Raw genomic sequence first — 13621 nt, 5'->3', positions numbered from 1 at the left:
TAAAACACGTAAAATTGGATGAAAGAGCAAGCTAACACAACCAATTGCATCATTCCGCAACGCGATAAGGATTCATAGATTGGAAGGGGGCTGATGCAACGGGGGCTGGAAATATATAGAATATATGGACCCTCTGAGGAGGCTAAAAATTACAGATGGGTACCTTGAAAAAATAACTTACTGTAATTTAGTATAACAAAGCCAGCTTTTAGTATGAAGACTGTTTATACCCCCTCCCGCACCCAGCCCTTTCCCTCCTCCCAACTTATCTGTATTAATCATAATTGTATATAATTTTGGGTAAACATTTTTGCAAAATATTTGGTCAATAACTACATAACATTGTGTTTGAATGTTTTACATTACTTTTTCAAAAATGTTTTATGAATGTTATTAAAATGTTTTTCTATCCTTTATAACCCGAACTATTTTCTGTAAAACGTGTGTTTGCTGGGTCGTTATTGAACTTCATGCAGCTGGGACGTATAAATAAGACGTAAGACGAATAGCGATATATACGCACAGATTATACGTCACTGCTTCAACGATACACGTGCACGAGATGTGCCGGCCATATCACTCGATCAGATATTTGTCTTCTTGTCTTTCCAAGATACACCCAGCAGCCTTCTATAGCACCACATCTAAAATGCATCTATCTTCTTCCTGCCATTCTTTGTCATTGCCCAGGATTCGCACCCATATGTAGCAATTGAGAAGACTGTTGCACGAAGTAACTGTACCTTGAGGTTGATTGATAAACCACGAATCTTCCAGATATTTGACATACTCTGAGTTGTTGTCCTTGCCCATAGCTAATCTTCTTTTGATCTATCACCTTTGTTGTCTATTGAACCCAGGTATTCAAATTGTTTAACCTCCTCGATCTTTTGACCATCTATCAAAAACTCCTCTCCAGTTCCATTTCTATCAATAACCATTACTTTAGTCTTCTTGGCATTTAGAAGAAGGCCTTTCTCCTCACTGGCTTCCTTGATGCATTTCAAAAGGGCCAGCAGTTCCTCTCTATAATATTAGGATGGTATCATTAGCATAGCGTAGATTTGTGATCCTGTGATACTGCTACCGCCAAATTTGACTCCACCAGTAAACCCGTCCAAAGCTTCTCTCATATGACCTCTGAATAAATGTTAAACAGCTTTGTTGTCTCAGCCCTCTTCCAATATTGAACCATTCAGTATCTCCATTACTTGTCCTGACTGCAGATTCCTGGTCCTCATATAGTTGACTAATAAGATCAATAACGTGACAAGGGAATCCCATCCTTTTCATTGTCTTCCACAATTGGGGATGACTGACACAGTCAACATGGTCAAAGAAGCACATATAAAGTGGTAGTCTGTGATCTTTACACTTCTCAATTATATTCCTGGTGTTTACGATCTGGTCTATAGTCCCTCTATAGTCCCTCTTCCAGCCTGCTCCTCAGAAATCTCCTGGTTTTAGCTGCAGCCTTCTGATGATGATCTTTAGCAGAACCTTACTTGCATGACATATCAAGATGATGGTGCGATGGTTGGACACTCTTTTAAATTATAATATAATAATATAAAGTGGTTTCTATCACTTTGTGTGTGCGTATTGTTACGAGTCGTACTTGACTCAAGGCCAAAATCACCTTTTACCCGAACTCACACGAATGCACAACACAAATACACTGTTTGTTTAAGCTAACAAAATCTAAGTCTTTAATTGAAAGCAAGTTTTGTTTGGTACACTATATGACAACAAATGCACATATATAATTATCAAATATAATCACTCTTTATCTATTTAGTACTTAGCCAGCATTCTTCTTCTTGGTGATCATAAAGTTCTTGCAATGTTCTGGACGACTGCTGTAATATATCCTTATTCATTTGTCCTGCGAAAATCAGCGAAGTCCTTTGTACACTTGCATTGATAAATCCTTACGTATAAAATCCTTATACGAAAATGGTGTTCTCCAAACACGTTTATAACTCCTTGCGCAGTTCTCCTATACTAAACTCCTGCGCCGTTCTCCTATGCTAAACTCCTTGCGCAGTTCTCCAAATTTAACTCCTTGCGCTGCTTTCTCCAAACTTGGTGCTATTTCCACCTTTCACACAATATCTTCAGGAAGCAGGACTGCGATGCAGTTGTTCCCACTTATTTTGACAGTTGTGTTGCTCCTTTAACCAGACTTCAGCAAATCGGCAGGAGAATATATATTCCTTTCTTGGAAGAAGTACGTTCTTGGACGTATTCTCGATCTTCTCCGACAACACTGGCAAATAGTAGTACTTTGACTACATAAAATATTTCTGGTTTGCAATTTCCTTTCTTTGAAGGAATTGGACTGTAAGCATATTAGCTAGCTAGCCCAGATCAACACTATCAACTGTGAATCATTGTTTACATTTTCTTATTATATACCAAGCCTGGGAAAACCCCCATTCTATTCTGGGCCATTTACTGCCTTCACACTATGCTCAATCTGGGAAATTCCCAAGTCTTACTTAACATTAACCTTTCTCATTACATCACTTCCTTAGGGGAATTCCATTACATCACTTTCCCTTTACAGCCTCAGGGATTTCCAAATATTCCAAATTAGAAATGATTCAATTTGTTTTTGATCAAGTTGATGCAAGAAAGGGAAATCCCTAAAATGTCTCACTCATGTAACTTTGTGAACAAAGATAAATCATCAAATTAAATTACTCAGGGCACATCACACCCTTCCCCTTAAAAGAAGAAAGTTTGAATGTAATGAAAACTTTCTTAAATGTTTTCTTCTTTTACATCAACTTCAACATAATATTAACTTTGAGTGCTTAACTCAACATACACAGTGACTACTTGTCACACAAGTTCCTTTTTAAAGGAATTTTTGTTTGTCAGTTTTTATGCAATTCTGGACAAGGCATCAGCCATTACATTGTCTTTTCCCTTAATATGTTTGATGTCCAGATTGTACTCTTGCAAGGTCAAACTCCACCTCACCAGTCTTTGATTTTTGTTCTTCATCCTGTTGATGAAGGTGAGGGGATTATGATCTGTGAAAACAAGTAACATATGCGGTGGTCAATTTGATCTTCACCCTCTTGCATCACAACACCTCCACAGCCTATGTCACTGGCATCAACAGTCAACTTGAACTGCTTCTGAAAATCCGGTGCAGTAAGTACTGGTGAACTCATGAGTATAGATTTGACTTTGTGAAAAGCATTTTCACACTGTTCTGACCAAATGAATTTTGCATCTTTCTTCAACAAATCAGTCAAAGGACTTGCTATCTCTGAAAAGTTTGGACAGAACTTTCTATAATAGCCAACCATTCCTAGAAATCTCATGAGTGCCTTCTTGTTTACAGGTGTGGGGTATTGCTCAATTGCTTCAACTTTGGCTTTGATAGGTTTCACCTGACCTTGACCTACAACATATCCCAAGTATGTGACTGTGGCATGGCAAAACTCACTTTTTACCAGATTGACTGTAAACTGTACTTCAGACAGCTTCTTAAACAATTGATGGAGTTGTTCCATGTGTTGTTCCCAAGTTTGACTGTAAACAATCAAATCATCTACATACGCTTCACATCCCTCGATGTCTGCCACAATTTGATTTACCATTCTCTGAAAGGTTGCGGGTGCGTTTTTCAACCCAAATGGCATAACTTTGTATTGGTAAAGACCAAATGGTGTACAAAAAGCAGAACTTTCTTTGGCACGGTCTGTGAGTGGAACCTGCCAGTACCCTTTCAATAGATCAAATTTGTTAACAAATTTTGTATTCCTTTGAATAAACAATTGCAGCTCTCATGTCTGCGACCAATCGGTGTGAACCACCAGGCTTGGGAACAAGTATACACGGTGAACTCCACTCACTACTACTTGGTTCTATGATATCATTGTCTAGCATGTAATTGATCTCATTTTTGAGATGTTCCATTTTCAATGGATTGACTCTGTAAGGATGCTGCTTGATTGGTTTTGTATCACCAACATCTACATCATGAAATGCAGCATTTGTTCTACTTGGCGTATCAGGAAATATATTGTCAAATTTGTGAATCAAATTTGCAATTTGACTTTGTTGATCTTGAGAAAGATGACCTAACTTTGAGTCCAAATTAGTGAGCACATCAGAATTGTTCAATTTTACATTATACTCTTTGTGCTCCAGCTCTTTATCCTGGTCAAGTGTGACATCAGAATTGTCATCTTTACTCTTGTCTACATTGGCAATTTTGTCTACATCGGCATGTTTGTCTATATTATCAGCATGTTTTACTGTACACACAGGTTTTGGAATGCCACTGTCACCTCTTTCAACATACTCTTTGAGCATATTTATGTGGCATAACTGCCTGCTCTTGCGTCTACCAGGAGTCTTGATAATATAATCTACTTCACCCACTTTTGACTCTACCTCACATGGGCCATGATATCTGGCTTGCAATGGGTGTCCTGGAATTGGAAACAGTACTAGAACTCTGTCACCTGGTTTGAACACTCTTTCTTTGGCATTTTTATCATACCATTGTTTCATTTTGGCCTGACCCTGTTTCAAGTTTTCTTTGGCGATATCAGTTACTCTGTTAAGCCTATGCTTAAAATTGGAGACATAATCCAACAAATTGATATCTGATTTCTCATTGAGCCACTTTTCTTTCAACAACTTTAAAGGCCCGCGCACTGTGTGTCCAAACACTAACTCAAAAGGACTAAATCCTAAAGTTTCCTGAACAGCTTCCCTAGCAGCAAACAACAACAAGTGTACTCCCTCATCCCAGTCCCTCTGAAATTCCAAACAGTATGTTCTGATCATGTTTTTCAAAGTTTGGTGGAACCTTTCTAGTGCACCTTGTGATTCTGGATGGTAAGCACTTGAGGTATACTGTTCTATACCTAATTGATACATGACCTGCTGAAATACTCCAGAAGTAAAGTTTGATCCTTGATCTGACTGTATGGACTTGGGGAGCCCCACAAATGTGAAGAACTTAGTTAAAGCTTTCACTATAGTCACTGCTTTAATATTTCTCAAGGGTATGGCTTCAGGAAAGCGTGTTGACGCGCACATAATTGTCAGAAGGTACTGATTACCTGACTTAGTCTTTGGTAGGGGGCCTACACAATCAATAATAACCCTACTAAATGGTTCATCAAAGGCTGGAATTGGCTTTAATGGAGCAGGAGGTATTTTCTGATTTGGCTTCCCTACTACTTGGCATATGTGACATGTTTTGCAATATTCAGAAACATCTTTTCTGAGAGTGGGCCACCAGAAATGTCTCAGAATTCTTTCATGAGTTTTCTTAACACCCAGATGCCCTGCCGTTGGACTGTCATGTGCTATGTTAATTACTTCAGTGTGGTATACTTTTGGTACCACAATTTGGTGCACTACCTTCCACTCTTCATCGGCAGGTGCATCAGGGGGCCGCCATTTTCTCATTAGCACATCATCTTGTTTGTAAAAACATACAGAATTTTGTTCTGCTTCTTCTAGGGTCAATGCCCTTTGATTGATCTCTTTGAGTTCTGGGTCATTTTGTTGCTCCAGAATCAGCTTGTCATGACTTAATGGGTCTCTCATTGTTTCCTCAATTTGTTCATGCTCAGAGGCTGTGTCATTTTGAGGGGTATTTTTATCCACAGGAGAAGGAAGTTTATCTTCTTTCTCATTCAACTTTGACACAAATGTGTCTTCCAAATTGTAGTCTAAGTCATCAATTTGGTTGTCCTCAATTGTTTCTAATGAGGCTCTCTTACTCATTGCCCGTGTAACTGCACATGCAGGAAATATCTCATTTACCTCACTACTATCATCCTGTAAACAGGGCTTATCTGTAACTATTGGGTCAGGAAAAACCTTCCCCCCTGCCAAGTCATTTCCTAGCAACATGGACACTCCCTTGACTGGCAATTCGTGTCTAACTCCTATGGTTACAGGACCAGAAACCAAGTCAGATGTCATGTTAATTTTATGGAGAGGTACATTAAGTATTTCCATCCCAATACCCTGGATCAAAGCATTACCAGCTGAACTATCCTCATTAAAGGGCAAAGTTCCTTCCAGAATCATAGACCGTGCACAACACGTATCTCGTACAATCTTAATGGGCTTTGGACTACCATTATCACCAAGTGATACTACTCCCTCTAACACAAATGGTTCAAATTCTTCACACACCTTGTCTGTCTCACCTCCCTTTTGTGGGAATTCTTGTTTCTTGATTTGACTGACTTGTTTCTTTGACTCAAGTGACACTGCACATCCTACAGTATTACTAGCAGTTTGCTGCTGTTTTTGTGCATCTTGTTTGGCTTTTAAGGTCCGACACGTGGTCACTGTATGTCCTGGTTTCTTACAGAAATTGCAAAATAATTGGGATTTAAATTCAGTCCCACCTGTTGGTCTGGTACCTGAACTCCATGGGGTCCCTCTACCACCAGCACTATGCTGTGAATTAGACCAGGATCTGTGATTAGACTGAGATCTCCTTCTTGTGTACCACCCTGATTTGCTCTAGGTTGGTTATTGCTGAACCTGTTTGAATAACTTCTGTTATGACTAAATCTACTCGCATTCAATTTGTGAGTTAAGCCATAGTCGTCCGCCATTGTCGCCGCGTCACTTAGCGTTTTAATTTTGCTAGCGCTTTCATCCAAGTGGGTTTTAATGTCAGCATGGACACATTTTTTGAACTCTTCTATAAGAACCAATTGCTTAAGTTGGCCGAAATCATCTTTGACTTCTTTTGAACCAAGCCACCTGTCAAACATTTGTTCTTTTACTCTAGCAAATTCTACATGGGTTTGATCTGCTTGCTTTCTTGAATCTCTGAACTTTTGTCTGTATGCTTCAGGCACCAGGTCTTAAGGACTGCCTGTTTGACTTCTTCATAATTGTTACACTTCTCTATTGGTAGAGCTGAGTAAGTTTCCCTGGCCTTCCCCACAAAGCTACTTTGTAACAGTAAGGTCCAATGCTCTGGAGGCCATTTCAAATTTGTAGCTACCTTTTCAAAATGTTGGAAATACTCGTCAACATCTTTTTCTTTGAATTTAGGCACCAGCTTTACATACTTTGTAACATCAAACCCTGACTTTGAGGAGAAACTTGATGAGTATTTGTCACCTAGCTTTGCTAACTTCTCTTGTTCAAACTTGTATTTTTCCTCAATTTCTTTTTCTTTCAAATGTGCTTCCAAACTGAGCTTTGCTTGCCTGTCCTTTTCTTCTATTTCTAGTTTTTGGTGCTCAAGCGCCATCTTTTCTTGGCGTGCTTTGTCTTCCATTGCTAGTTTTTGTTTTTCAATGTCTAGCCGTTCTTGTTTTTCTTTATTTTCATTCACTAACTTGATCATTTCCAGTTTTTCTTTTTGGTCCATTTCTATTTTCTTTTGGTCCATTTCCATTTTCTTTTGGTCCATTTCCATTTTCCTCAATTCTAATTGAATTTCCAACTCTTTCAACTTAAATGCTGAGTCCCCACCAATTTCTACTTCAAGTTTCTCTTCCAAATAGGATTCATCAAAAATATCTTCCCCAACCAAAACATCAATCAAGGCATTTTTGATTATTTGCTTTCTTGTAGCTTGCTTTGCTAATAAATCAGGCTTCTTCAACTCATCAAACTTCTCCCAATTTATAGCTTCAAGAAACTCTTCTGCTTTGAACTCTGCCATACTGTACTTTCACTTTCAAGACTCAGTATATGAATGTTAACTTTTTTTACAGTGTATTTCCCGGACGACAAGCCCCCAATTTTGTTACGAATCGTACTTGACTCAAGGCCAAAATCACCTTTTACCCGAACTCACACGAATGCACAACACAAATACACTGTTTGTTTAAGCTAACAAAATCTAAGTCTTTAATTGAAGGAATTGGACTGTAAGCATATTAGCTAGCTAGCCCAGATCAACACTATCAACTGTGTATCATTGTTTACATTTTCTTATTATATACCAAGCCTGGGAAAAACCCCATTCTATTTTGGGCCATTTACTGCCTTCACACTATGCTCAATCTGGGAAATTCCCAAGTCTTACTTAACATTAACCTTTCTCATTACATCACTTCCTTAGGGGAATTCCATTACATCACTTTCCCTTTACAGCCTCCGGGGATTTCCAAATATTCCAAATTAGAAATGATTCAATTTGTTTTTGATCAAGTTGATGCAAGAAAGGGGAATCCCTCAAATGTCTCACTCATGTAACTTTGTAAACAAAGATAAATCATCAAATTAAATTACTCAGGGCACATCACAGTATGCGTTTGCCGACAAACGTGGCCGTTTTCCTGAAACTATACATTTTAACCGTGGACGTTATTGCAACCGGGGACCGTCCCCGCCCCGTTTAGCTGATTAGCTGTTAATTACTATAGCGATAGGATCAAGGAATATTATTGACATGGTAAAATTTTTGGACCCCAGTATAACCCTATGGGTCAGCATGGACCCCTTGGGACAATATTTCGTGATAGGAACATGAAAGTTCCTTTTAAATTAACCTCTCTTCTTTCTAGACTAGCTCCGTCATATCAAGGCTTGTTTCTGAACCTTTATATAGCCGGCACGTAATCTGCAAATTAAGTGGGAAAGTAAGACAATTACCATGATTACTTTCGATTAATCATGTTAATACTACTTTCGAGGTTTGAGGAAGTAGGGTAGCTTTCGCGATTTCACAAGGATGCGAAACCGTTTAGATATTCTATCAGTTCTCTCCATCGACCACTCTACAACAAAATATCATTATGTTAAGATATGATTCTCTTCTGTGAACAACTACAATGAATGTGATTTGAGACTTTCCTTGTTCTGTCTATGAGAACTTATTACATAAACATTCAACAGAGTTTTCATCCAATCTACCGCAACATCATTATGGACAGCATAAACGAGCTTCGCGTTCAGGTATTATTATAAATTTTTATTCCAGTATTTCGTGTCAGTGATATCAGAAGTTTTGATAAAAGAAAAAATGTAATATGTTTGGCATGATTTTAAAGTAGGTGCAGCAGTTTATTTAATTAAATTCTGTTATTGTTTTTATTTTAAAGTACAATGGTTCGATCAACAGCCTACCAATACTTTCCCCTATCAATGGGAACCTCAAATTTCCTCAGTGACATGTTTGAGCTGAAAAATGTTTTGTTCGGATTTTTGCGATCTCAAATCATGAAAAATGCTGGGAAAGTACACTTGTCATTCACGCAGCATTATATGGGCCTTTAAATACACATTTTTGGAATAACGGTATAGATTGGGGAAAATAGTACATGGTGAAATCGAATCATCCATCTGTAAAATTATATTATTTCATGTTCTTCATGTTCTTGGATTTTGATACGTTTCGAGCTGTTGTAGTGTTGAAAAGAATTTGTCATTCTTTGCAGGCCTCTACTACCTCTGTGCATTTATTAACAGCACTGCGTTTACATTTTTGTCATTAACTCCCCAGAAAGTAAGAAGAAGAATAGAATTTTTTTCTTGGGTGGGTTTGAACCAGACACGCGCACGGCCACATCTTGTTATGGGGGTCTATCTTTGCCGGTCAAGCTTACCGTCCTATACAGGGTGTATCAAAATGATTGGTACCCACCAATATCCAGTGAACATGGCCAAGAATGTCACATAAAAATGTAGGATAACATCCACCTTTTTTGTAGATTTATGTTATAAAAATTTCATTCCAAGAGGATCTAATGTTCAATATGTGGAAGAAGCAGACGTTTCATTATTAGACAAAGCAGATGGGTACCAATTATTTTGATACACCCTGTATGGCCATTCGCATGATGACACAATCGCATCACGTGGGATACCATGCACCAGCGCTTGAAGATGCTTTGTGAATTCAGATCTTCCCATATAGGAAGGTCATTAAGCAGCAATAAAAAACACCATGACTTATGCATAATTCTATATGTTAACATTACGGTATATTTTTATATCTTTCTCGAATTATAGGCAGATGATAGATACATCGGACATTCACGTGGAAGTCACGGGAATTACCACTCCGCAATAATATTGGTGTTTCTTCTCGGCACTTTAGGAGTAGCACTCGCTTTTGCTCCTGTTTTGGTCTTACCGTCTTATAATCCAATTAAACTTGGTGCCAATGTGACAAATTTTAACAAAATATTAGGAGGAATTTTGGCTCTCACAGTTGCGACTACTAGTTTGTGCCTTGTCATCGGTAAACGAAGGCTTGAAGAGAAAGGATACGTACAGTTTTCAATCACGAGTAGAACGAATCGTGATGTCAACCATTCAACTTCAGGCGATAACAGGCATCGTAATTCACGTTCCCGAGTATACAAGAATGTAAATCGATGTCAAACAATATTATTTGGAATAGGAGGAGCTATATATCTTGTTATCGGTTTAGTTCAGAATATCAGTGAAGATACATTTGAAGAAATGGCTGCTTCAGTAGCAGAGAAAGTTATGCACTTGATCTCGCTAATGACTCAAATGGTCTTCCTTATTAAATATGAAGGTGCATTATTACAAAACGTCACTCTTTTACACTACGCCATCGCTTTGATGATTGCTGACAAAGTCTGGATGTGGATCTCTCTTACCCTCAGTAGCGCAGCCGATATTGCTTACCAAACAGATGCAAACAATTCAAATAGCACACATTGGTCGCTATTGGAAACTTCAGAAAGTTTTCTAGAACCAATCTATATCGAGTTCTTAATCACATGTGTAGGTATATTTCTCTACATGTGGTCATCAATGGGAAAGAATGTACAGAGGCGATTTGACGTTGAACCAGAATCTGATGACGAAGTCTATTCTCCCAATCATACATATGGTTCAATTATTACGGAAAGCGAAGAGCGTCGTCGTCTGCTGTCTAATGACGGTGATTCCGAATCACAACGCGACTGGTTTAACTCAAGAAGCAATAGCGAGTTACAATATACAAGTACTTTGTTTTTAAAAATAGCCAAAAGAGTTGGTGTCTTACTTGTAGTTATTGTAAGCATAGGTTATTCAATTGTTGGTTTTATTTTACGCGATGGGCCATTAGAATACATCACTGACAGTATTGGACCGTATAACCGACTAAACATTCTGTTGGGAATCAAAATTGCTCTTTTTGGCCCACTTACTGTCCTTTGTATGATATCAGCGTATAGAATGTACAAAAGACCAGATATTACCCCGCCCTCTTTCCCCAACGACTACTTGTTACTTGGCGCAACTGCTGGTATCTTCCTTTGGTTTTTGTTTAAGTTAATTGCAGCAACGGTCAACACAGAAGAAAACCCATTGACATTTATAGGCTATATCGCTGTGCAAGTTGTATGTATACTACATATATGGGTTCAAACTCAATTTCTGTTAGGCGCTCAGAGCATTCATAGCAGAGGATATCGGTTGTCTGCATTGACCCAAGCTTGTTTGGTATACCTGGCTGGTAGCAACGCATCAGAATGGTTACAGGTTTCTTTAGAGCGAGAGACATTAATACACAATCACGGCAGTAAAATAAGTCCGGTATTAAATGCTGTATATGGCGATAAAGGCAACCTCATTTTAATATATGTGCTCTATCCATTTATAGAATTATTCCGATTTCATTCTGTGGTCATGGCATACGAAATTTTGATTTGACGTGAACCAGAATCTGATGACGAAGTCTATTCTCCTAATCATACATATGGTTCAATTATTACGGAAAGCGAAGAGCGTCGTCGTCTGCTGTCTAATGACGGTGAATCCGAATCACAACGCGACTGGTTTAGCTCAAGAAGCAATCAATGGGAAAGAATGTACAGAGGCGATTTGACGTTGAACCAGAATCTGATGACGAAGTCTATTCTCCCAATCATACATATGGTTCAATTATTACGGAAAGCGAAGAGCGTCGTCGTCTGCTGTCTAATGACGGTGATTCCGAATCACAACGCGACTGGTTTAGCTCAAGAAGCAATAGCGAGTTACAATATACAAGTACTTTGTTTTTAAAAATAGCCAAAAGAGTTGGTGTCTTACTTGTAGTTATTGTAAGCATAGGTTATTCAATTGTTGGTTTTATTTTACGCGATGGGCCATTAGAATACATCACTGACAGTATTGGACCGTATAACCGACTAAACATTCTGTTGGGAATCAAAATTGCTCTTTTGGCCCACTAACTGTCCTTTGTATGATATCAGCGTATAGAATGTACAAAAGACCAGATATTACCCCGCCCTCTTTCCCCAACGACTACTTGTTACTTGGCGCAACTGCTGGTATCTTCCTTTGGTTTTTGTTTAAGTTAATTGCAGCAACGGTCAACACAGAAGAAAACCCATTGACATTTATAGGCTATATCGCTGTGCAAGTTGTATGTATACTACATATATGGGTTCAAACTCAATTTCTGTTAGGCGCAAATAGCATTCATAGCAGAGGATATCGGTTGTCTGCATTGACCCAAGCTTGTTTGGTATACCTGGCTGGTAGCAACGCATCAACTTGGTTACAAGTTGCGTTAGAGCGAGAGACAATAATACACATCACGGTAGTAAAATAAGTCCGGTATTAAATGCTGTGTATGGCGATAAAGGCAACCTCATTTTAATATATGTGCTTTATCCATTTATAGAATTATTCCGATTTCATTCTGTGGTCATGGCATACGAAATTTTGATTTCAAAGTGACAACAAGAAATAATTTGGTTCATGCACCAACTTATATATGTATCGCCCACGTTATAATAAGTCCACACAGGCCAGTATACAATATAGCCAGCATACATATTTTGCGTCCAAAATGTGGACCTTTTTCAAAATAAATTTGCTTACATGCAAAACGTGAACTTAAGGTTAATAAGATTAATTATCACACTACGACCATATAAGGGAAACGTCAAAGAACACCGCCAACCGGGTATATTTTCGTATAGTCAGTAAGTGCGTATTTACGCCTTATATCTATACAATGAAAGCATATTATATGAATTTTGGACCATTCATTGTACGAATGAGAAATCTGACAATTTTCTTGGGTTTGGCGGATCATTCCCTTTCAATGAACACGTACCCTATCTTGTCACGCATAAAAGATAGTACGCAAAATATTGATATCGCCCAACCCTAGTTGATCAACAAAACTTGACAGACGATAAACAACAACAAATTTACTACTTTTTGTTTATGGTTCATCCTGATGGATCTAAATGACCGCTGTTTGGAACACTACATTTATCAGAAATTGATCAAAAGTGAGAGAAAGGTATACCTGCAGCAACCCGGAAAATATATTGAGAAATCCGCTAGAGCACTACAAGCGTATTAATAGCAGAAAAGGGCATCATTCTCAGATCCACGAACTCAAAAGGCCGAATTGGTTACTCATCTAGCTCCCTATTATTTCAACGCTCGTACAGTCGGCGGAGAACTTTACAAACTGTAAAGTTTGAACCCCTTTAGGCACAGCATAGTCTGTTATCTACGTTCACCACCTTCAAATAAGAAGTTTGACATTATAAAAGACTTCGGGAAGCAAACGATAACTTCCGTGCGGCATTATGTGATTTAAAACATATAAATGTAAAATCGGAAGGTAAAGCAAGCTAATACAATATAATATAATTTCTTCGGCTGATTT

General features: G+C 38.3%; 1 protein-coding gene across 1 annotated transcript; it reads left to right on the top strand.

The window, feature by feature from the left end:
• The first annotated feature begins 8786 nt into the window (after positions 1-8786).
• On the top strand, positions 8787-11637 carry LOC140171085 (uncharacterized). Its single transcript, XM_072194255.1, has 2 exons — positions 8787-8919; positions 9976-11637. Exons 1-2 carry the CDS (start codon positions 8830-8832, stop codon positions 11635-11637), a joined length of 1752 nt encoding a protein of 583 aa, XP_072050356.1. The 5' UTR covers positions 8787-8829.
• The last annotated feature ends 1984 nt before the right edge of the window (positions 11638-13621 follow it).

Source organism: Amphiura filiformis, chromosome 15 (genome assembly GCF_039555335.1).
Source record: "Amphiura filiformis chromosome 15, Afil_fr2py, whole genome shotgun sequence".
NCBI lineage: Eukaryota > Metazoa > Echinodermata > Ophiuroidea > Amphilepidida > Amphiuridae > Amphiura > Amphiura filiformis.
Note: the sequence above shows the minus strand (reverse complement) of the source record. Positions and strands in the feature narration are given on the sequence as shown.